Raw genomic sequence first — 26,295 nt, 5'->3', positions numbered from 1 at the left:
TTGCCGGTTGGGCCTCTTTGTCTGTGGAGATTTTCTTTTTTTTTCTTCTTTTTTTTAAATAGAGCCTGACCAGTTGTCAAGGTGTTAATGCTGTACAAACCTAAAAAGAAGAGAGGCAGATTCTTGTAAATAGACGTGTACACACAGTTGCCGAACACTGATCTGTTTTTTTTTTTAATACAAAATCAGGGCATTATTGTTCTCATTTCACAGAAACGGAAAGGGATCTCTCAGTTCCACCTCTACATATTTAAAAGTTGACAACTAGCCCTGTGATTTTTTTTTTTTATATATATGTATATATATATATATACATATATATATCTATATAATTTTGTTTTCAAGAATGATGGTTGTGTTACTGATTTCTATGAATAATGGTATCAGTTCCTCTGAATCAGAAGCTGTGTAGGTAGCACTTGCATTAGAGAACTTAGTGTGTGTATATCATCAATAACAACAAAATAATCCCTGATGGTTTTGGTGCTAGCTCTTCTGTGATTGGCCACTTGCTGGAAATGCCAGTTTGAACAGTATTACCTCAATATTAACCCGCCGATGTGATGTTCAGACCTGTTCAGTGATCGTTTAACCACGTTGGACAACACACGGGCTCATCTGTTGTGCTTTGATTAGTGTTGTGGAAAGATGGTGATTTTAACAGTGGTCTGTGACGCTTGCTCCTGTGCAGTTTTTGGTAAAGAACATGTGGGGGAAAAAAAACATAAATCCATACAGAATAATGTTTTTTTTTAGTGTTTGGAAATCATCAATGTGTCTATAACTACATGATTGATTGATAATGCAGCCCCATTCATGTAAACAGTGGCATGTGCGTGGTCCGAGAGTCCAGCAATATTTATTATTACAGCAATAGTCACCTTGAATATCCTAGTTGAAGTAGTTAAACTCAGCTGTGACTTAGCAGTTTTCTTCTGCGGATCAATAAAGTACATCTCATCATCACACCTGGATCATGTTCTGATGAGGACACGTGTTTAAAAAAAAACTCCCGATAGAAGAAATGCTGTGGGTTGAATTTTTTTGTGTGCGAGCTGAACGTGACCCAGGTGCTTTCACGTATTGTGCCAGAAAAAAACGACGATCGCGAAGGAAAAATCTGCCGCGATCGTTCGTTACCTCCAAATGCTGTCTTACACCCAGCTCTTCTGAACAGAATAACCAGTTACCTCATGCAGTACCTCGTTAGTAACACTAACACGGAGTCAGTCTCATCTTCAACAACAAAAAGTTAAAAAAAAAAAAAAAAAAAATCAATTATTGTGTATATATTTACTTGACAAATGTAAAGGGTTTCTTCCTTTTCATGTGTGAATCCTGTGAAAGCAAAATCCTCTTTTTTTAAATTTACAGTCAACATATTGTTCATTTCTCATAGTGTGAATGAATGTCTGACTGAATCGTGTGACCTTCCCTGTTTATGTGAACTGTGTGTTTGCGGTGTTTGTGTGTGTGTGTGTGTGTGCGCGTGTGCGTGCTGGTTGGTTTCACTAAAACAGTACGAATGGTAACTTTATCTGTGAGTTGAAATGCTTAGAAATATAAACTAGATGAGAATACATCCATCTTTTTGTATATTGAAATAAAGACAAACACTGATTAACCATGCAAATGGAGTTCTTTGTTTTTGTCCAGTTCACATCAGTTTCACCGTTTACATGCTCCCTTACCCTCAACACAATAATAATAATAATAATAATTAAAATACAAAAAGCCTTTCAATGCCATTAGTAAAACTTGTGCTTTACTGTTTTTGTAATGCAACGCTTCTAAAAGAGCACTTTTTGTATACAATGATGTATATATCCAATATTCCCAGACTATCTTCTGCTAGGGTGTGTTACATGCTGTAGGTGTTCTATTGTTACATATGTACACTAGATGGCAGCAGTGATGCCAGTAGTTTGATTTAGTTTATTTTATTTGTCTGGGACAATACCCATTGATCAAAACTGTAAATGAACCAGAGCAACGAGGCTATAATCATTAATTTTCTCAGCTTAGACATGGAAAAAGCACCTTCCAATCCATTAAAAATGGAGTCTAGCAGTATTTTTTATTCACGAAACACACAAATAACAAATGTGCTTAACCTTTCATGATGATCTGATTGTTTCTATTCTAATCAGTAGGGATGATGTTATCTGATATAGGGTATACAATTGTTGGCAAGACTTATGCCTGCAAAAAACATCACTATTTATTTATTGCAAAAAAGCAACAGAACAAGTGTACTCCATACATCCATAGTGCGCCCAGTTTGATTATACTTAAATTCTATAATTAATGTGCCAATAGTAATATAGTACATATATTAGTATATGTAGTATATCATTTTACTGTTGGAGGCTTGTTTTTAACCAGAGTTGAGAAAGGATGTATTTTCCTAGCAAACCTCTCAGTGCTCTTTGTTTGTGTCAAAAAATTCTGCCATTGAAACAATAAGTAATCCAAGTGTGGGGGAAAAAAACGTCATCATTTTGCAATTTGGTCAGTATTGTATAATACAACATACACGTAAGGGTGTGGTACATTTGTCACACAAACGTTACAAACGTTACATGCTGATTGCAAGCCAGCACTATTTTGTCATATCTGATGTTCTTGTAGTAACCCTAATATTACTATTATAAGACAGATAATAATGCACACAGTGCACTTTCATAGACAAAGCTACTGGAGTTACCCTGCACTATACTAATTTTTAACAGTCTCTTCTGCACAATATTCACTTTTTTAATAGTCCTGTATCACAGCTGTTACCCTGCACTATATTCACTTTTAACAGTTTTCTTCATCTCCTTGTATATTTACATCTGGTATATTGTTTATATATTATTTTTTGTACTTTGTACTTTGCACTACTAACTTTTTTTACTGCCTTTTTACTAACATGTTTTGCACTATGGAACTGTGATGCTGGAAATTTAAATTTCCCTCAGGATCAATAAAGTTACTATCTATCTATCTATCTATCTATCTATCTATCTATCTCTCTCTGTCTCTCTCTCTCTCTCTCTCTCTATCTATCCATCTCTCTCTCTCTCTCTCTCTCTCTAGCTCTCTATCTCTCTATCTCTCTATCTCTCTCTCTCTCTCTATCTATCTCTCTATCTCTCTATCTCTCTCTCTCTCTCTCTCTCTCTCTCTCTCTCTCTCTCTCTCTATCTATCTATACACAAAAAAATGAACTGTTTTTCAGCACATTCAGAGGCCATCGAACAATCCAGTTTCAGTTGATAAGCTATGCTAATGTCATAACAGGCTTCTTAAATGTTACATGTTTTTAGAGGAGGTAGAACATTATAATTAATGTTCTCTCAAATGTAATAATTTATATTCAATAAAAAATTGCAATACACTATCTCGGCTAAGTTAACGTAAAAACTAATCCAGTTCAATGAGTTAACCCTAACGTCCGCCCGCACCTGAAGGCATCACAGCTCCACTCATCTGTCCAATCAGAGCGCGTCTGTACCATCACGTGATAAACTGACTAGTAAATGAGGGTTGACTTGAGAGTTGCTGATTGTAGGAGACTTTACTTTACCATGTACAGTCAGTGACTCAAAGAGGACAACTTTCAGCCGCTGTCGGAGTTTGTTTTTCTAACGGAAATGCTTTTGTGCGTTTTCACGGGGCTCCATTAAGTAAAGTTTTGCTCGGATATCGTGGGCATTATGTCAGTAAACTGCAGAGCAGGTGAGTTTAAAGCAGCGGTTTTTGGCAGTTGCCAGCAGAGCAGTTTGTGAGCCCGGTCGGTCCACAGACAGACAGCATCACTTCTTCATGTTAAACTGTCCGGAGAAAGACGCGTTCAGCTCGCCTTGTTTTTCATGTTTTACCGGAGTTTCGTAAGATTTAACTTTGTTTTGTTCTTTTAAATTGTGTTAATTTTGTTAATATTGACTTATTATTATTATATTATGTGGCATTTCTTTTATGTATTGACAGATAACGTTATTTTACAACTGTAGTAACGTTAGCAACCATGGTAACGTTAGCTTAGTAACGTAAAAAGCAACCATGGTAACGTTAGCTAGGTAACGTAAAAAGGTAAATCATAGAGACACAAAAGAAATGGTAAAGACATTGAATGATAAAATAGTAAAGTATGCTTGTTGTAAACTCTAAACTTCTCTAAATATTTCATTAAAAACACAGATAAGAGACGAGTAACTGTATGAATGGTGAATAGTGATGTAAATAACAGTTACAGGACAAATTAATGTGCTGTTTATTATATAGATTTTTTAATTATGAGTATATACTTTGTGTCCTCTGGTTTAAAGTTACTATACATGTGTAAGAGGCATTTAACAATCTCTAAACTTCTCTATAGAGTCCATTAAAAACACAGATAAGAGACGAGTAACTGTATGAATGGTGAATAGTGATGTATCTAACAGTTACAGGACAATTTAATGTGCTGTTTATTATATTTTTTTTAAATTGTGAGTATATACTTTGTTAAATACCTGTTACACATGTATAGTAACTTTAAACCAGAGGACACAATCTCTAAACTTCTCTAAAGTTTCTATTAAAAACACAGATAAGACACATGAATGGTGAAGTGATGTATCTAACAGTTACAGGACAAATGGATGTGCTGTTTGTTAGATTTTCTAAAATTTTGAGCATATACTTTTTGCGTCCTCTGGTTAAAGGTTACTATACATGTGTAACAGTTATTTAACAATTCAGTTATACAGTAGATTAATGAGTTTGGAGAGGAGACCCCCCCACCCACAATCACACACATCATCCTTACCCATCATTCTGTGTCTTTCAGCCATCCAGGGACCAGGGCAGCGTGTTAAGTTCAGGGGCTAGCTGGCCTGCTGTACCCCTTGTAAAGGGTGGCAGCTACAGTGGCTGCTGGGATGCTACGGAAGAGCAGCAGTGGTGCCGGTGGGACTAAGCATACCCAGGGTCTGCCACGACATCTCTCCAAGCCCCACACAGGATCTCTGTCTGCTGGATCCACGAAGACCTGGGACATGGGCCGCAGCTCCAAGAATCCCAATCCTCTGAGCAGCATGGGACTAACGTCTCACCTGGTGGGGGCACCAGGAGTGGATCCGCAGTATGTAATGCACCTGGTGAATGATGTACGGGGGTTCGCTGATGTGCTGCTCAGCCTCAAGGAGGCTTTCCAGTGTAGAGGTGAGTTCAGGGGGAGCTGGAATGTGGAGGTGTTTGTGCAGGAGGGACGTGGAAGACCATAAAATGACATAGCTGAAGAAAGCAAATCCACCTTTGGATGCTTGTTACCCATAATCAATGCTGCATATTCATCAGTGTGAGCTATGCGTTATATACTGATAACAGTATAATTGCATATTTTTGTGTGTTTACTTCACTTTACACTCGCCTACTTTTACTCAAGTTGGGGTTTCTTACATATCAGACTTTCAGCAAACCCAAGATAGTGTAAGGAATGTGCTGTATTCAGGTGATGGTCAAGAGAGCCATATCCATAGCATGATAAGAGCAAGACTTTTTCCACTTGAGTAAGTCTTTCACTTAGATGAGAGGCTACTGTCTGTGGAGAAGACATCTCTGTCTCTTCTATAATGGTTTTCCCCCCAGACGATTTGTTTAGAAAGGAGCCGATGATGCTATAGATAGCTAAAATTCTCTGCTAGCAAATTCCATTGTAGATACACTGTGAATGTATTGACAAGATGTCTTTGTTCGGCCAGTTGTCCACAGGACTCACAGTTGCTAAACACACCAACAGCTTTTTAAACAGTGAACATTTTTCTTTGACTCATAGGTTGTATATCACACCACCAACACTGTCCCTGTTCTGCTTTGATGCCTTCTGTGCTAACACCCACAAAATACACTTGCACTCATGACACCGTAAAGGATTAAACGTCCAGGGAGGCTCTGTGTGTTTTTGCGATGTTACAGATAGATAACTAAAGCCCAAAAGTTTGCCATCATCATGACAGACAGCGAGAACCACCTGTGGAGTGTCAGCTTATAGTGCGATAACAGCCTCACCACTAACATGCTGGAGCGCTTGCAGTGTTGTTAGCCTCTTAAAAACTACACAAACCCACACTCTTCTACACACACACACACACACACACACACACAAGCACAGCAGACCTCAGAGCAGACACAGGTTACATACTCTCTCGGTTTTTCTCACTTGGTTTTGATGGCTTTGCTCTTGTTTGCAAAGCCACACAAACACTCCGCCCACACAAATGCTCACGTTGTGTTTAACAAGGCTTCACAGTAGCATATACACTGGTAGTGACTTACTGTATGTCCTGTCTTCTGTATATTTCTTTTAGTCAGTAATCATTTACTCTATAAATTGTCAAAAATGAAGGATCCCAGAACAAAAGTGACATTGTGAAATTGCTAGTTTTTCTCCAGTTGAAAACCTAAAGATTAAGAATTTACTTAGCAATTAATTAACTAATCATTTGAGCACTAATGTTATATGTTTATTTATGGTATAGTAGCAATATATTCTACCTTGTCATGGGAGCAAACCTCTGATTTAGCTTAGTTACTGTAGTTGTTTCATTGATGGAGGAATCTCCTTTTGTGGAATAATAATGTGAGACTTCCACTATTACTACTACAACTGCTTCTACTCCTGCTGTTCTGCTAAAAGGCACATACCTACACACATTCACGCATGCTGCGGTCCAACCACAGGTCTGGTAGTGGGAGTGAGTTGTTTAGCCATTCCTCTGGCTGGAGGAGTGAGGCCTCTGTGAGTATAAGCCTTGGCTTGCGTCATGCTGAGTGTTGCTCTGAGCCATCACAAAAACATTTGGGATATTCGCCTCCCCGATAACAACAGCTCTTATTGAGCAGGTGAGGATGAAATCATACCATATGACCCTATAATGTCGTTCCGCTATTTGTCATTTGGATTAGTGGTTTATTGACACGAGCAGCTTGGTGGAACGGCTTATGCAAGATGCTGCAACTATAATGTGTGCAGTCAAAAGTAAACATTGAGTCATTTTTATTACTAATTAGTAACAAAGACTGGTGGAAGATGGTTTTTAATCAAATCCAAGTCAACAGTCCTCCTAGCTTTAAATATACACAATGATCTGAGACAGACACTAACCGTAAACCAAAACTAATATATCACTTTAAAGCTAGCAAGCAGGAAAATAAGACATGTATCATCTCTGACTCTGAACTGAAGTGTTATTTAGAGACTGAAGTTTTAAGCATTTGAGCATGAGTAACAGGAGCCCCATATGCTGTACATCATCCTGAGCATTGTTAGTGATCGGTCTGGCTCTTGTTTGCTGGCACTGGAGCAATCCTGGCAGTTGTCTCTTAAAGACTGATGCTGATTATCACCTGTGAATGTTTTTTTCTTTAGCAGGTGAACAGGCTCACATGACACAGGTCTTTATATAGCCTTATAGAAAATATTCCAATAACCTAAATGTTTTTGTCCCTTTAGTCCCTTATGATATTCTACATAATGGTGATTTGATCATCTACATTTAGCCCAGTTTGTGTTTGTGTGTGTGCCCAGTTTTTTTGCATCCATAATTAGATTGGATTAATGATTTTGTGTTTTTGTCTAAGGGGGGTTAGGGAGGTTACACAGTCTGGAAAAGAGTCAAAGTCTGTTTTGTTTTCTGTTGATTTAAAACAGGCTATGTCTCTATTTTGGTAAAAGCACATTATTATCTCATCCATAACAGTCTATTGCATGATCCACATTATTAATTTTAAAGGGATTTTTAAAGTGTATAGTAAAAATGGAAAATAATTCAACTCAAATTGAACACACATGAAAAATGCGTCTTTGTTAAATCAAATGTAATTAGAAATGGTAAAAATGTATGGTAATTACAATTGGGTTGTATACAAATTGTTGTTTAATTTTCATGAAAAACTTGCATTTTACATACCAGTATGGTTGTACCTTCTTTAATGACTAACAGTATCATTAATAGAGATGTGCAAAATATTGCTTTTACTATTAAGGCAGGGTTACACTTTGCTATGTCTCTGCCCATAGTTATTTTGGTGTGATTAGCAGCATGTGTTTGCTTTTTGCTTGAAAAGATAAACAGCCTGACAGCAACAGGTCTCAATGGCTACATCCACACTAATACGTTTTAAAACAGTGTTTTAAGACAAAAATGATCTCTGTCCAGATGGACGTTTTAGGGCCGTTTCAGAATGAATCTCCGTCCATACTACCATGCCTGAAAACGCATATCACATGACCTTTCATGTACACGTGACGTTGTAAGAAAAGCTGCATTTTTACATGCCAGCATGGCTGTACCTCTTCAATGGCTAACAGTATCATTAATGGAGATGTTATTTGTATTATGCAGTATTAAGACAGGGTTACACTTTGCTTTGTCTCTGCCCATAGTGTTATTGTTGTGTGATTAGCAGCATGTGCTAGCTTTTTGTTTGAAATGGGAAACAGCCTGACAGCAACAGCGTGGTTGAGGAAAGCTGCAGGAACAAAGCAGTTAGGGAAGTGGGGAAGAGGTTAGCGTGGCACATGCTAGCTCTCGAGTTATTCTTTTCATATTTGGAAAGGTCTGTCACTGGAGTACTGTGTGAAACCGACACAATGCTTTTCCTGCTGAAGGGCGTGCGCCTGTTAGGATCTGGCGGGTTTGTTTTCCCCTCAGTGTGTGTCTCGTAGCTCCTCATACAGAGAAAACTTTAGTTTGGAAGATGCTTATTTTTCCTCTTAGGACACCCACCAGTTTTTAGCCGTAGGCACATGCACACAGACTGTTTGGTTGACGGAAACCCACAGGGGAACTCCGTCAGTGACCATGAGCTTGAGTTGACTAGACCCACAACTTCACACTTGTATATCCCCCAGGGTCAGATTGTGGTGTAGATTTACACTTTTCCTCATAACTGGGCCCTCGGTCACAGCGCTCGCAAGAATTGTTGCCTAACAATAGTCGAGCTGTCAAAGAATGTAACCCAAGAAAAGAATGTGAGTGGCTGTATTAGTTTTGACTGAGCAAGTGACCCCTGTCCCCGTCCCCATGCTGTCCCAAGATGATCTTTGTCCACTCGCACGTTCCAAATGAACCTTAACCTCTCACCGATTGGCTTCACACTCAAAATTTTATTAGATTGTTTAACCATGTTGTATATTTTGACCCCAAAATGGTAAATAACAAACTAACATGTCATTTTGTCAACGGATAGTCTAACATAAATCATCAATATTGTTTTGAAAGGAAGGGGGGGGACGGTAGAAAAAAAAAACAGCAGGGCTTTGACTACGAGTTCAAAGCCTGTAGTCACAAAACAGACTTTAAACATTTTCCAGTTCCCACAAATGTCTATTTTCAAAAACTGCAAGAAAACACAATTATATAATGGTGCATCAAACCACTCAGTAAATCTTGTAGTATCAGTATTTAATTGTTATCAACAATGTAGTCAAACCTTTTCCTATGTTGGAATAACTCAAGCACACACACAGTGTGGATTAATGTCAACATTACAAGCATTTAATAGCAATAATATTACAAGAATAGTGTTTGTGCAGCATTTCAGGGCAAATATAATAAAAGAGAAATGCAATACAAATGTCAGAATATTCTTAATTCTGAAATTTGTATTTAAGCGTGTATTGCTACGCAGAAGACAGCTTGGTTAATGGTTTTAATCAGGATGAAAAAGGAGTCCTCCACACACAGCCGAGCTGCCGTCCCCCTCCCATCCCCCCACTCTCCTGCATACTCTGCATTCCTTTAGAACAAATGTTCACTTGTAGCTATAGTGCCTTCAATAGACTAATGGTAGGTGTGAGGCGGATTGACTTTGAAAACTCTCCTAAAAATAAATTCAGCTTAGATTTGTGGTCATAAATACTACTCGCCAGAGGCCATACAGCCAAGGTTGTCTGTCATTTAAAGTTTTCAGGTTGGGAAAAGTGGAAATTTGATACCTATTTTTATGGAATCCAAGGGAAATATTTCAGTCCTTGCAACAGAGTAAACATGCCAGTAGAATATTTCTGATTATATGCATTTACTGAATGACCCTGGGGGAATCACAACCATAAAACTATATCAACTATACAGGACAAAACTGTTATTTGGAAGAATTTGATCTTTCTCTTTGTCAACTACGAAGAGTCTTTCTACAAAATGCTTCTGTTGCACAAGCTCATGTGCTAAGCCCTGTTTCGTCATCCTCCTACATCCTTGTTTTGCTTTTATTTATGTGACCACACAGGAGCAGAACAAGTGTACATTTCACTCAGAAATGCATCGTATTTTAAAAATGTGCTGAAACAGAATAAACTGTGGTTTGTCCTCATTATCAAGCCAACAAAAAAAAGTAGGAATGTGTGTTGAGTAATGCATTGTGGTGGTAGTTATAGATAGTGTACAGGCCAACAGGATGAGGTTTTAACTTTAAATGGCTTTTGTTACAACAACAGATCGCCATCAGGACATTGTCTGAAACTCTATTTCCGTGAATGTTTCTTTGCTCAAGAGAGTTTGGGTTGCTTATTTTAGCCTTTAAGTCTCAGGTGGAAAAGAAAAAAACACTTCACACCAGGTCTTTTACAGTTCCACTTCGGGGTAGAACAAACAACTCACAGCATAGTTGCAGAGCATGAGGTTGAACGCTTATTTACCACAGATAAACAGAAAATGCTCTGCATACAGTGAGTGTAGTGATATGTGAGTAGAGGTATTGAATGTCTTAAAATGAGGAGGTACATGTCTAGCTGACACACAAGTCCTTGTTTCACTATGAAAACTGTGGCTTTTTTCCCCAACTGTTGGTGTCACCATGACACTCTGATAAGATCTGGCTGTACTCCAGTTAAACTGCATTGTTCTGTGTTTCCCAGTACCAGTCTGTATCTGTGTTGTTGTCAGAAGGGCAGAGTAGGCTATATGATAAAATGCTGGTTTGGTTGTGTCTTAGAGGGACTTGTTTACCTTGCTTCTGATTGTAATACACTTGTTTATTCATGGACTTGTTTTTCTTTCTGCTCAAAAAGGTTTGTGTTGCAGTTCTGTGCTAACTGGAAATGTTTAGTGTTGTATGGTCAATTGAAAATTATAAAATCTATGTCCTTTATTCGGCTATTAGAGTAAACGCTGGCATTTTATTCCTTCCATCCTTTTCTTGAAGAATGAGGCCAATTTTCAAAATTCAACCAATTTAAAACCCTTTTTTTACTGGCCGCCACTCTCTAAAAACATACCCAGCAATAGCTACCACAAATATCTCCCCTTCTCTCACAAGTGCCCCTGTGCCAGCTGAAGTGGACCCTTGCGGGTGGTGCCTTCAATTGAGAGAAAAGCCGAATTCTGCCACATAATAGTTTAATGGCCTGCTGCTCTTAGGAGAAAGAAAGGAGAGATTTGTTGGGCAGTAACTTTCCCCTGTGATGCTGAAGGATGTTTTTGTGCAAGCTTGTGGTCGGGGTGTGTTTCCTGGGGTGGGATTTATGGTTATGGGCTGTGGATGTTTGTGTAGGAGATTGGTCATGGCGAGGGGTGGATTGGCCAGTGGAGCTCCTGCTAGCAGGGGGACGTCACTGCTGCCGATTGGGCCTGACCTGCTGAAATTTACAGCCGTGGATGAGGCCGGAGCAGAGAGGAGGGGGCTGAGGCTTGTGATGCTGGTTTGTTAGTCAGACTTGTTTTTTTTTGTAGAATACCAAAAACAGCTAATGGTATGCTTGCTCAGCGAGAGAGACACAACAAAAGCATAATTATGCCTGTCTCAGCAAAGTCTTACATCCTCTGTTTCACACGTCTGAAAGAATGAGTCATTTCTGTAGTAATATCCATAACTCACATTCCCATAACTGTAGTGACATCATTCCTTCAGGTCGGTGGAGGTTCACTTGCAAAACCTTGTACTAACAACTTTTCAAGGTGAAGCCATCCCTCGGCCAGCCTTTCTATGTTCCTGGTGGCATAACAGCATTACAGTTAGAATTGAAACAATTTGGTAGATTATTCGATTTGAGTCATTTTTCAGGCAAAAATGCCAAAGATTGTCTCGTTCCTGCTTCTGAAAAGTGAAGATTTGCTGTTTTTCTTCATCTTGTATGATAGTAAATTTAATATTTTTGTGTCTTTAGGAACATTTTTGGGTTGGACAAAATAAAAAATTTGAATGTCACCTTGGCATTTTATAGGCAAATTGATTATTTGTGAAAATAATTGACAGATTAATCATAATGAAAGTAATTATGGCAGGCTGTTCTCATACATCGTTCATAGCTATACCTACGAAAAGTAATGCACTGTATTTTGTATATATCCCACGAAATATATTTGTATGTAATCCACGTAATTGTGAACCAGGGACTACTAAGAACGACAAACACCGGACTTGTGCTCAGGAAAAACCTGTGTAAAAACCAGAAGTCAACGTTAATTTATTTGTCACGTAACTTCTGTACTTAAGTAACGCCACTTCCAGAGTTATTCTAACCCAAACCACGATTTTTTCCTTTACCTAACTATGTACTTTTTGCTACTTAAACTTAACTAAGTGGTTTCCTATGAAGACATGAGTTTATTTTGTAAAGACTGTATGCATGTAATGAACGGAATATGACACATACGTCACGTGTTTCTGGACATTCGTCGGAAAACGCACGAAAAATTAGGAAAAACTTCTTCTTTGCAAGATATCATACAAACAGTTGTATGAGAATACGTTGCAGGATTACCGTTATTATTTTGTAAGAGTAAAATGAGACTTCAAAGTAGAATAGTTACTTTCTTAATGGTCTAAAACTCTATGGTTTGGACTGGAATCTTTAGGCAGTGATTAATGTGTACTAGCTTTTATTTCCTGTTGTCCTTTTCTGCTTTGTCTCGCCTCCCTGTGTACCTGATACCCTGTGGTAAACAGTGTGTTGATTCAAGAATGCAGTCTTATCATGCACCTGCTGTATAGTCCCCCCAAACATGTAATGAAGTGTCAAAGTCTGCCTGTGAAGCCCAGACCTCACAGAGGGTAGTTCACTAATAGGCTGGGAGCAGGTAACTGTTTATGGAGTGTTTACTGTCTGTGTGATGTCTGGGGCCCACTTTGTCTCCAAACAAGGCATGGGAAAGACAGAGAGGCACCCAGCAATGCTGCGTTTGTTTGGGGGGGGGGGGGATTAGTGTTTGGAGATAGTTCCTGGCCAAACAATTCCACCTGTTGCAGATCAGGTTGCAGGCAGCTCAGCAATGCAAGCAGAGTCTGTTACAATGAGTATTTAATGTTTTCTGGCCTTGTGCTTTGTCATTGAAGGGACTTGTGGATAATCTGAGTGTAGTTTATTTAGTCAAGGTGGACAAAAAGAGTCCATTTCCATTTGTAGGGGAGCATTTGGGGTGATGACTGAGTCACCACAGACAGCAATGCGTCACTATCCTGGAATGAGGTAGATGGATACGCATCTAAAAGAAAACCGGAAAATCATCTGCTGCTACGGGTGTAAATCCGTTACCCACCCTCTTTCCAGAGAAGAGGAGGAGGAGGAGGAGGGATGCTGATGGAGAACCCTGGCCTCCTCGGCCTTTCGGTAAAGCCCTTCGGCTGTTTCCCAAGCAGCAATGTGTCACTGCCGTGGCTTGTTTCATGTCGGGCAGATCGCGTGTCCAGACAGGCCAGTTGATTGCCTGTTGTTATCAGTGGGGGGAGTAGAGGCTGTAACCTCTGTCAGGCCACCTGAAGATTTGGATTAGATTGGTCATTCTCTGCACCAGACACACAATGAGCTTTGCTAGACACAATGGGACCCCCGCACATAACAATATAAGGGGGAGACACTAATTTAAAAGCCAAATGTTTGAGCTTCTGTATTGTGCTTGAGTTGAGTCACCACTTAAACCTGCTTAAAAGTGACACTCAAACATAATATGTGTTTTGAGTATTTAGCAATATTTTGGCAAAAATATGAGTGAAGTGGATTATTCTGGATGAGTAGTTTGAGCAGTGTCTCTTGACGTCTATATTCATTCTTTTCCATGTGGAAACTGGTCACTAGTGGAATCCATTGACATGATTTGCAGCTGCCAACTTTTTACAGCCACCTTTCAAGTCTACGGGGACTGACTACTGATAGATTTTAGGTGGTGTAATCCATGATGAACCTGGGCAAAATCATTGGTATTATTTAAAGAACACAAGTGGCTCATCCATATAGGACTGCAACTAATGATTATTTTCATTGTCTATTAATCTGTTGATTATTAGTTGTTTGGTCTATAAAATGTCAGAAAACTGGCGTTCAGTGTTTCCCAAAGCCCAAGATGACGTCCTCAAATGTCTTGTTTTGTCCACAGCTCAAACATATTGAGTTTACGGCCATAGAGGAATAAAGAAACTATTACATTTTACTATAAAATATTCACTTTTAAGAAGCTAGAAAATCAGGGAATCAGTAATTGATTACTCGTTGCAGCTCTGCATCCATATATACTTAATTTTATGGTTTAGTTTTGGAGTTAGACTTAAAAGTGCAACACGTGGGGACATGCGGATAAACCTTTTTTGTTTTGTTTGCAGATGATTGTATAATGAATTTTGTTACACATATGAGCTATTTCTGTCATTGATTTCTATCTGTTTGCATGCTGGGCACTCAGTGCATATTTTGAAGTAAAGCACCCCAGTAGCAGAGCTGTTTCAAACTTGATGTTTGGGCTTTATTATGCACGTTGCATTGCAAACTAGACTAGAGATGTCGGAGGCCCAGGGTAATAAATCTAGTGGTATGGTCTTTTTTGTGGTTACGTCATGGAACACTGATGAAAACCTTTACTGCGAGAAAGTAAATATAGAAACCTTTAAACTGCCAGACGGGTGACTTTTTTATTCCAAATTGAATTAACAAAGTGTTCTGTACAGTTAGAGCTAAACCCACTTACCATAATTGTATTTTCAGCACTCAGCTGTCAGGAGTTGTGTATCAAAAAAGGGACTAGAAGCATGACTAGTATGATTGTTAGGTATGTGATGGATCTGCTGCAACATCCCAGGAGAGACTCTGATATAGAGCTGAAACAACTAAAAAAGATTTGTCAATCAACTATCTTGATAATTATTCATTTAAATGTCAAACATTTGATGTTTCCACTGTCTTAAATGTGAACATTTGTTTTTTGTCGAGGGGGTTTTGTATTTTTTTTGTTTGATTATTGCGTATTGTTGGGCAACAGTCTCACTCTTTCACAATACAACAACTATTTTTCATTGTGACTTTATTTTCCTAAAAGGGAGGGAGGTCTTGGTGTTGCAGAGAATAAATGAAGCAGACCGAGCGTGAAGCGTGGCTGGGACACCGTCTCATCCCACCACTGTAAAGAAAGACAAGGCAGCCTTGAGCTGCGTTGGCGTTGGCAGGGGGTCCTCCTTTAAACAATATGGCCCGACTCTCTGCCTCAGTGCTGTTATCTCTACCAAAACAATGGCATGGCCCCCACAATTGGCTGCAAATTTCTAGTGGGCTTTTTGATGCCATTGTTGTGACAAAACCACTCACCACTGATTTTTACCAGCTTTCTCTCAGCTGTCTCATGCTGCAGTGAGCACAGATCCTCTCACACAATTCAAAGGGCAACAATGGTGGCGATCAGTATGAGCTGTCACACAGAATATGACCTTGTTTTGATAACTTTATTCCCGTTTCTGATTGGTAAATATAATTCTTTTGTTTGCATTTTTTAATCTGGGTTTTTAGGGGTGAAGAATTAACAATGATCTAAGTAGCCTAATTGCACACAGACTGTGCTGACACATGCACAGTGTGGAGGTTAAGCCATGTAGTAGTAGTAGTCCTGTATTTGACAAAAAGGTACCGAAATAAGTTTTTTGTTAAAGGGACTGTTTGTAACTTCTTACACGTATAAATCCATCCGGGTCGGTGTCCCATGCGCGCTCGCGTGTTGCTACGCTGTTCATACAAGACTCCAACACAAACTACACGGAAGCAACAATCAAGGATTCAAATGTAGTTTCTGCTGATATTTGTCATGGTCCATTTATATTTTCCTTCATATAACAGCAGCATAGTGCGTGATTAGCCCAAGTAGGCCTATGTTAAAGGGATAGTTTGGGTGTTTTGAAGTGGGGTTGTATGAGGCACTTATCCATAGTAGGTGTATTACCTACAGTAGGTGTATTACCTACAGTAGATGACGGTCAGCGTGCCCCCAGCATTGAGAAACAGACAGGAGCACCGGCACCAGAGCAAAGCAATACAGTGCTGTGGACTGTGATGGCAGAAAAACGAATTTTAGCCACCTAAAAGAAATTATATCTGTTTAAGTGTACGCTATATTTAGAATATTTTCACAGCTTTATCTTGCTGTCAGACAGCCCTTTCCTTCTCCTTTCTGACAGGGAACTGAACTGAAAGTGAAACTTATTTATACTCTCTCCAAAGCCAGCAGACTCAGATGACATAAACAGTATAGATACATTTCATTTTCAGTTCAGTTCGCCGTCGGAAAATATTTTAAATATAGCGTACACTTAAACGGATATACATTTTTTAAGGTGAGCCTTTATTTTAGGTGGCTAAAATAATTTTTTCTGCTGTCCCCATCCAAAGCACTGTATTGCTTTGCTCCGGTGTTGGTGCTACTGTCTTTCTTGATGCTGGGGGCGTGCCGATCATCATCCACTATAAGTAATACACCGACTATGGAAGTACCACTACCAAACTTATACAACCCCACTTCCAAACACCCAAACTATCCCTTTAAGACTAGAACTAGGAAAAGCATTTTGAATATGTTTGACATCTCTGCATAAAAAGTATAGTAGACTACATGAAGTGTAATTTGTTGCAGGAGATATACACAAGATTTGGACAGCCTCTCTTCCTCAGTACTTTTGAGGTGTTGCTAAAGTCGATACACATGATAGATAATGTAGCTCTGCTCTCATTAGTGTGAACATGGGCTTTGTTCGCTGAAGGTCGCTGTCAGTGTGTATATCATTAATTAAAATTGCTGGCTGCTATTTGTTTTTTTTGTGCCACTCCATTACAGTGTTTAAGCACAGTGGATCATTTTTGACAGCTGGCAGTGGGTGACAGTAAACAAAGGATACAGCAAATACCATTCCATGAAAAAAAAATGCCCTGATTGGCTTCGGTTCCAATCCAGCAGATTGGCTCGGGACATCCCTCACTGTCTTTGTTGCCACAACATCACAGCTATTGTTATTTCCTCACAATTTGTATCCCCTTCGCTTCTCTGAAGAACAGATTAGTCTAATTAAATCCTTCTCTCTTCAGAGGAAAGGGAAATGGGCGATCCTAACTCCACTTCTGTAATGCTAAGTGATAATTCTCAGGTGTGGACCTCATTAGGGCTGGCTCTCATATGCTAATGGACAAACCACACATGTCTTTGATAAGACAAATCTTCAAACGCTGCTGAGCTACCCAAAAATACCCCGATGACCACAACTGAAGGAAGGTTAAAAGGAAGGGGAGGGTGCTTAATGAAGGCCTATTGTCAGTCTCAGTAGGGAGGGGTACCTCAAAGTGTGTCTTTCAGGGTCAGGGACCTCTCGCCCTGGGGCAGGCGAGCAGGTGAGTCCCCCCTGCTCTACAGGACACATTTTCTATAATCCTGGGGGGTGGGGGTTGAGGGACAGGGGTTGGTTAGCTTCTAATTAGAAAGGTGGACCCCGGTGTTGCTCTTGTGCCCTTTAATTTTGTGTATATTTGGAGAGTGTCTTAATTTCTTCTTTGTGTTATGTTCCCTAGTGATTCATTGTCAAAATCTTTTCTTGCCTAGTGTCTATATTAATCTCTCCTGTCGTTCTTGTGAAATACTGTCACAGATGGCTGGGGCTTATGTCTCCGTTGCGGATTATGTCTCTTCTGCTATGTTTTACACCGGCCAATTGAATTAGTGTGTGTGTGTGTTTTTGAATAAGAGAGGAGTCAAGTGGGTAACACACACACGAAGGCTCTCATTTTCACGCCCTCTGTAATTCCTTTTAACGTTGCAATAAATTCAGTCTCTCATCTCATGCTACTGCCTGGCGGGGTGGCCTTGATGAAAAGCAGACGACTTTTCTGTTTCCAGACGGTGTCCCTGCTATTTCCAAAGCAGTGAGTTAGACATGAACTCACCTATTATCTGGTGCCAACTTCCCTCCGCTGATTAGCCTGCATCAGAGCGGGAGACGGACGATCTGCCTTTCCTGTTGTTTGGGCAAGATTCATCGTGTGTCGAGTTTTTCTTCTTGGCTTTTATTTTCCCAAAGTGCTTAGGCTACATCCACACTAATACGTTATCATTTTAAAGCGGCGTTTTAAGATGAAAATCTCCATCCAGATGAGCGTTTTAGGGCTGTTTCAGGTTATAGTATAGAAAAAGTTTCACGCGATGGGGCGGGACGAATCAGGGAATGACACGTCAAGACTGATAAGACCCAATTGAAGAAGCGAACGTGGGTGTCTGCGTCATCTTTTTTAAAGTTATTCGTTTCTGCCCATCCAGACTAAAATACAACCCTGAAGTTTTAAAACTAAAACGGGGTCAGCAGCGTTTTCAAACGTCTCCATTTTAGCAGCTTGAAAATGCTGGAGCAGTGTGGACCCTAGGCTTAAACGTAGCAAAAGTTATCCGTTTTAAAACGAAAATGTATTCGTGTAGATGTAGCCTTAAAGAGACTGTATGTAACTCCTTACACGTATAAATCAATCCGGGTCGGTGTCCCATGCGCGCTCGCAGACAAGACTCCAACACAAACTATACGGAAGCACCAAAATCGCAAAGTTATATCTAGTGAAGCCTGTCTTGCAAAACAGTGTTGTCCGCAGTCGCAGGACGCGGGGGAGACCGTAGCTTTGGTCTCCAGGGCCGGAGTCTCTGCTGTACTCTGCTCCTCTGACTGCCTGCTTGCCTTCACTCACACAACGCACTCGTTCTCGCTATTTCGCTCCGCTCTCACATGCATGCGCGCACACTACACACTGCAGAAGAGTTAGTTTAGCTCTGAGAATATCTAATGAATGGAGTGGACGTGTGTGCAGAAATAAATGCTGCAGCTCCTCCAGACCAACAGAGATTTCCCGTGTCTTGTGAAGTGACAAGTGTAGGAATGCTGTGGAAAAATCAACACAGAGGACCTATAAATTTGTGAAGAAGCGCATTCATTCAAACCCATAAATACAGATAAATGGTGTACCACCACTCACTTTTTTTGCGTGGTTATACAGGAAAGGCATATCTCTCATAGCAGAGTGACTGCTAGAATGTGATATGGTTGGCAAAATAAAGGGATGGATGTAATCTAAAAGCATTTTGTACATTCTGTTCCTCCTCAAGTGTCATCTTCTAAAACCACACCACAGAAAAATGCAAGATCTTCCTCAGCTCTTTTTCTGCCGCTCACACTGTCTGCTGATTGCTGCAGAAAAAGTATGCTTGCATAATAGCTACCATGTTTGCCTCTATCAGTCACCTCTTAAATATTAGTTCTTCCTCATAATTTAGTATAAGTGCCCTTTTATTCGGTTGCATTTTATAAATTGTGGCGTACTCCAACTCTGCACCACAGTTGTATTTATTCAGTGCTTGTAGCAGGCCTCAAGGATGTTGCACAGATAACATCTTTTGTGCTAACTGGGATGTTTCTCAACAAGTACAAGTTTGACTCGGCCTCGCTTGCGACCACAAAAGCACAAAAAGCACGTCATCCTTTCTGTTTTCACCAACTCCACCTGTGTGAGTACTATAACCGTGACTGACACAGTATGACCTGTTTACATAGACACATGCCTTTTCCGTTGAACATGGTGTCACCGTCTGCCTGGAAGAAGCTGAAAAGAAGTTTCGTCACAGAAGTTTTATGCTGCAACAACTGATTTAGTCACTGTCTGTCAACCACGTCCATCTTCTACTTTTCATCTGGTGTCACAACTATGCAGACAGATAAAACGTAACACTTGCCCTGAGGGAAATTGTCTGGATTAGACAAAATATGCCATCAATGTGTCATAGTTTCATAATGACAGAGTATTTGCCAAGTAACGCGTATGTCTAAGACTAAAGGAATGCCAGGAATTCATTTGACACTGGCTAACCTTTGACTCAAAGTGTAGTGTTATGGTGGTGACTGTGACTAATAGGTGAAAATGTGTGATTGCAAATTGTACATGGTAGTTGGATTTCGGATTTAATTAACCCCCTGGGACCCGCGGGATCGCGGATGATCCCGACCGACTTTACTGTCTTTCAGAGGCTGTAGCAGGTTCAGTTTTAGAGCTAGAGTGAAGGTAACTAAAAAACCTAAAGAATCCATTGGTAACAACCATGTCATGTTAGCTTGACATGCTCCAAAGTTAGGTTACATTTTGGCAAGAAAAAACTGGCATGGCAATTTTCACAGGGGTGAACAACTTGACAAACAGTGCTGAGCTGCATCTCAAATTAATCTTCAGGTTCCCAGCTGTCAGATAATGTACACCACTTCTATGTGACATCTACTGTTGACCCCATGTACCCCCCTAAAAAAGACAAAAACGGGTCTATTGTGGGTCTCAGAGGGTTAAGTTTTTATTAGTCTTGTCAAGGTCTTGATACTTACATGACTTAACCTGGCTGACTGACTTGTGCATTCTCTTTTTTTTTCTCCAGAGAATCTGGAAGGTCTTCAGGGGATGGTGCAGGAACGTTTGGCAGAGTTACTCCGCGTCCTCAAGGCCGTCATCAGCAAACACCAGACCCTCAACTCAGCGGACATCCTGGGAGCAGCTGGCACGGTCATTGCCAAGGTCAAAGGTCAGTAATTACTCACCAGCATGCATGGACGCACACAGACAGACACATACAGGTAAAAAGGTGCTCAAATATCTTAGCGTGAAATCTCAGAGTTGCATTACTGGTTCAGGCTAAGGGCCTATGTCAGTCTTGCAGACTAGTGTGGGAAATGCCCTGCAGTAATATTTTATTGGTCTGTTCTTGGTTAGTGTTGGCTTGGAGATTTGTTTCTGAAAGTTCACAGTATGAGAAGTTATTACTCCTGCAGCAACAGATCCATTTCCTGTCTTCTGAACGAATACAAACAAAAGGAATCTCAACTCACGAGTTCAGTCTGCTAGAAACTTGATTCATTGCAAGGGTATTTATTCACTAGACTTGCACACAAGAATCTCCACAGCCATGTAGTTTCCTACATGACTGTAATTTGCATTCCATATTTCAGTGACCGCGGAGGCCCCATTGGTGGGCTGCTTGTCGGTCAAACACATCTTCGTGTCTTCATTCTTTTCCCCATTTCGTGACGTGTGTGTTTGTCTCAGCTCACCTGCCCTATCTCAATATCTGAAATGTGACCTACTTCTTAAGAATGCATGTCTACATCTGTAGTCCATTGAGTAGTGCTTTCACAATGTTTAGAATGCAAAAAGGAAACAAAAGAGATCCGGTGTTGGATCAGCCAAAGGAATTATTGGCATGATTGAGAGTAACTTTAATTACAGGACAGACGGTGACGGGATAGAAAGATGACACCATGGCATCGAGCATATTCTTTGAATAACTGAAGGTTTCTATCATTTATACAGATTTATATGACTTCTATTAAGCCCGGTAAAACACCTATGATAAACTGAATGGGTTTCCTAAAATTCCCAAAATGTTCTTAAAGGTACAGTGTGTAGGATGTGGTGGAATCTAGTGTCTTGGTTGCCGATTGCAGCTAACTGAGTACCCCGCCGCTCACTCCCCCCTTTCCAGGACTGCGGTAACGTGAGCCGCTGAGTGCAAAACCGTGATAACACCGTTCACCTCGCTCAGAGGCCATCCTTACCATAATAGCACTACTTTAGGAGCAACAGAAGTCAAACGGCGACTGGCGGTACCACGGTTTGCACTCACAAGCGTGTCAGAGAACTACGGTGGCCTTCAGGTAACGTAAAAACGCAAAAGGCTCTCTTTAGAGCCGGTGTTTGGTTTGTCCATTCTGGGCTACTGTAGAAACATGGCGGACTCTGTGAAGAGGACCAGCTCCCTATGTAGATATGAAGGGCTCATTCTAAGCGAACGGAAACACAACGATTCTTAGTTTCAGGTGATTATACACTAATGAAAACATAGTTATGAATATTATATTCCATTTCTGCTAATAGATCCCCCGGAATGTTACACACGCTTCCTTTAAGTACTAACATTTTTTAATTTGGATTATTATCAAAATAACATTTTTAAATAGTGATGCAGCAATCCAATACGCTGAATCATTATCTGCACTCATACTGAACTTATTAAGCAGATTGGTATCTGCCAGGATGTGAGCGATCCAGAGTAAATGCAGTTCCTTTGTCAATGTCATTCGAAAATTCAGTTTTATTCTCTATCCGTTAGATTCATTCAGTTACAGCCGGCATATCCCTGTATGGCAGTAATCCCTGATCTCATGTTAACTCGCATAAATCTGATTACTATGAGTTCTGTGCGGTGAGGCATACAGATCTTACTTATTTGAGAAAAAGAAAGCATTTGTATTGGATCGGTACTCAGTTTGAGCAGATTGAAAAAGTTGGATTGGTTCATCCGTAAATACAAAAATACTATCGCTCAATCAAGGTTTTTCCAAAATATGTGGGTATAGTGGCTTTATCCCTTTCAGGAAAGAATATTACCATTATATTATATGCTAGAATTGCACAAAAATATCCATAAACACCCTGACACCGATGAAATGATGGTGCTATTGTACATTATGGCAGTGCAGTGTGCCATTGTTCCTATTTTATAAGGAAAGCCCTTCCATTTAATCCTGCAGTAAATACAGTAGTTCCATAACTAGTTGAAGAGTGGACACTTGGAAAGTTGCCTGTCCACAAGGGGGTGCCTCACATCAACACACACCCTGCCTGGACTGTCCCTAATGGCCGGCAGGTAACACAATATTGACACAGACAGCGAGCCAGAGGAGGACTGAAAAGGAGAGGCTGAAAGAGGAATGAATCAGGGAGACATCAGAGATGAGGACTCAAAGGTCTGGATGATAACAGGCCTCGTGCGTCTCGGTGTCTTCAGAGTGTGTCGTCTCCTCACTCATGTTGTTCTTTGATGGCTCATGACACCTGGGGCATTTGGACAGCTGCCAGAATATACTGGAAAGAAATCCTCCTCCCTCCCTCTCCAAACACATGGTTGTCTAACCAGTTTGAAATGTCATTTATGTGTAGATGTTAAACTGTTCTCCTAATTATTGTTTTTTTATTTTCACTCAACACTCTTTTTAATTAACCAGTTAATGTAAAAAACATGTTCAGCTGTATGATACAAAGAGTTTCATGCTAGACATAGATTGTTGTCTTGCCCAGACATCCTCTCTGTTTGTGACACCAAAGATATGATCTTTTCTCTAGACTGTCATTGAGGTTCAAAACCAGACCCAGACAGGGTTTATTTTCCTGGTCACATTTTGTGATGTGTTTTCATTTTCCCCTCCTCCTACCGAAGAACTGCAGGGCACTCCAATAAACGTGTCAACTTCCTCAACTTATTGAAATTCTTTCCCTGCTCGCTGTCCCCCTTTGTCTAGGGAAAATGCTTGAAGCTGATGGAGTGTATTTGTTTACTGTAATCAATCTTAAATGTCAAAGGCATTTTTCTGTCCCTATGCAGATAAACCTATTGTAGATTTATGTAATTAATCTAAGACAAGCACATTGTTCAGTCATAACGGATACTCTTTTCTGCATTTAAATCTTTTTTTTTTAGTTTGCCTTACTAATACATCTATTATATTTAGTATTTTTTTAATGGCCTATCACAGAGAAATTAAGTTATGTCAAGCCAGAATCATCAGAAAGTTATCAGACATTTTTCAGGGGCTAATAGTCCCAGTTACGGCTGAAGCGTGAGAAAACAATGGCCCCTGTACTTGAATGATGCAGTTTCCATATTTCAATCGTGACAAGGGGGGGCAGAGCTCTGGAATCATTGTTATGAGACCCACAGGATGTCCTGAGGAAGAAGTCAGCGCAGAGTTGTACGCTAGCATTCAGGGCCAGGGAGGTGCACGGCAGGGAAGCTTGCACCTCGGCGTCTCCTCTCTTTCGGTGTCTTCGAGAGTCTCCCTGGATCGTGGGGTTACCTCCCTTATCCCAGGATGCCATGACCCTTCTATGCGTCGTCGTAGGTTGGAAATTTACAATTACCCAGCCACCACTGACACGGATCGAATTTGCTCTCATGAAGAGAAAATGGAAGCACAAAAGCTAGAAAGCAGCCTGAAAACTGGAACTGATTAGAGCTTTTTATTTCTGGTCCCAGCTACTAGACGACGATGTCAGGTGACAGAGGTAAAAGGTAAGTGTTTTCACAGTTATGTGAAGTGTTACATGTCGCAGAACTCAAGCTGTGTGAGTGTTTCCTGTCGCGGGCAGACAGGAAGTACTCGGTCGGATTTCACCGTGTCTTTGGGTCCTCTGATTGCTCTCTGCAAATGTCTTCTTGCTGAGTTTAACTCCTCTGACAGGAAAAGCTCTGTGCACGCATTCTCAAAGATTTGTCAGGCTTCTAAAATAGTTGGACGTCTTGCTGTCAATAGATCTCAAAGTAAAGAATGTGTACTGTGCATGATCAACATGGAAGATGGCCTATGGGATTATAACACACTGGAACAAAGGAAGGGAAATTTGGGATTGTTTCTGAATATTCCTTGAATCACCATCCTTGAAGATCCTTGAAGCTCTTCAGAAGAAGACATTTCTGATTTGGTGGGAAGACATGGACTGTACAAGTCATTTTCCTAAGACTACTTCTGCTCTAACCGTTGTGGTTTTTAAGCTGTTTTCATCGTGTTGTTTTTAAAACTCTTGAACCTGTGTAACCGCAGAGGGGGTTTAACTTTTTGTCTGTCATTGAGGGGGATGTCAACACTTACTTGAAACAACTTTAGCCATTTATAGAGGCGATACACATGATACACAATGAAAAGAAATGCATTTAACACATTGTTTTTTGTTTTGAATCTATTTTGATATATTGTCCATGCGTTGTGTGTGTATTTTATTGGTGGCACCTCATCAGGCCTAGTTGTGTTAATACATTTGTTGAGTGATTGAGTATGCATAAGCTGGTTTGTTATTTAAGTTTGGCTAAAGTTCGTGTGTGTTTTGTCACCCTCCACAGGCGTTAACTTCAAGGAAGTGAACCAAGAAAACACAAAAGCTATATTTGGCGAGATACACACATCCATTGACACTCTGGCATTCACATTCGGCAATGTGTGAGTACAGTGTTTGTATAACTTTTCAACACCACTAGATTTTTATTACTGTTCTGTGTAAGAAAAGCAGGGCTGACTTCAGCCAATCTTTAATCTTTCTGTGTTTTAAATTGTAGATCTGCTTTTTGTTTTTTAATCCGAGTAAACAACCACATACTTCCAAGTTTTGATTTCTCAAAGCCCTTTATTACTGATTAGATTGCAATTTTGACCGCATTAGACTGTACTTTATTACATACGTCTGCATATCTTCCCCTCAGAGTTTCTGACTTCCTTATGGGAGATGTGGACAGTGGCTCAGGGTTGGGGATCCCCCAGACCAGGAGAAGCAGGGTGAGAAACCATTTTTCTTTTCCCAGCATTCAGGCCAGCTATTTTCTTTTTAAAGCTTTGTTTTCAAACTTGACAGTTCTCAAAAGGGTGCATTTAAAGCAGCAATTTTACTACGCCTCCATTTAAAAAAGCCTCAAAGACTTGCTTTCTGTACTTAATTGGGGTGTTGAAAACCCAGCTGCTTCTGATGTCTGACTTTGATTGTATGTCTGCTGTTCCCTCCTTATAATCTAAAATGTCTTTTTCACAGTCTTTTGACAATCTCTCTGTGGATCCTGAGGGATATGTTTCTGAGAAAAGTGACCTTGTGGGTAAGTGTTATTTACATTCTGTCATTTACCTCTTAGCAATGTGTAAAATAAATTAATCCTGAAACATAATAGCTATTAATGGCTGCTTTACAACACATTTAATGGTTGCTTTGTAGCCCAGGGCTGCCCAGCGTGTCAGCTGGTGAGTGATCTGAGTGATTTAGGCTTTGGACTCTTGAATGCCTGAGGTAGACCCACCCTAAGCCTCTGCTTCCACCCCTGTTATTTCTGCTGCTTTTTTCATGCTAGCTGCTCGTTTTCCCCTCTCAGTCCACATATCTGACATTCCTTGCCTGTTTAGGAGTAGTTCCGTGTGGGATGGGAAACACATGGGGTTTGTGTTAAATCAGATGGCGGGTGGCTGGGAGAGGTGTGCATCACA

At 40.2% G+C, this 26,295-nt stretch overlaps 1 protein-coding gene across 5 annotated transcripts in view; it reads left to right on the top strand.

Annotated features, from left to right (window-relative positions):
• Positions 1-3,500: 3,500 nt before the first annotated feature.
• Positions 3,501-26,295, top strand: part of LOC141777547 (rho GTPase-activating protein 29-like) — a 40,053-nt gene continuing 17,258 nt past the window's right edge. The window contains exons 1-6 of one of the 5 annotated variants that reach the window (XM_074651901.1): positions 3,501-3,723; positions 4,817-5,190; positions 20,661-20,804; positions 25,173-25,269; positions 25,530-25,602; positions 25,853-25,913. In XM_074651901.1, coding sequence (XP_074508002.1) covers positions 4,908-5,190; positions 20,661-20,804; positions 25,173-25,269; positions 25,530-25,602; positions 25,853-25,913 — 658 coding nt within the window. In that variant the 5' untranslated portion in view covers positions 3,501-3,723; positions 4,817-4,907. Of the gene's footprint in view, positions 3,724-3,761; positions 3,876-4,816; positions 5,191-20,660; positions 20,805-24,009; positions 24,348-24,407; positions 24,758-25,172; positions 25,270-25,529; positions 25,603-25,852; positions 25,914-26,295 lie in introns of those variants that run through there. The other 4 variants (XM_074651903.1, XM_074651905.1, XM_074651904.1 and 1 more) reach the window with 4 other exon arrangements.

The sequence above is a fragment of the Sebastes fasciatus genome, chromosome 11, assembly GCF_043250625.1.
Source record: "Sebastes fasciatus isolate fSebFas1 chromosome 11, fSebFas1.pri, whole genome shotgun sequence".
NCBI classification, from domain to species: Eukaryota; Metazoa; Chordata; class Actinopteri; order Perciformes; family Sebastidae; genus Sebastes; species Sebastes fasciatus.
This window is presented reverse-complemented; position numbering and strand designations above follow the sequence as displayed.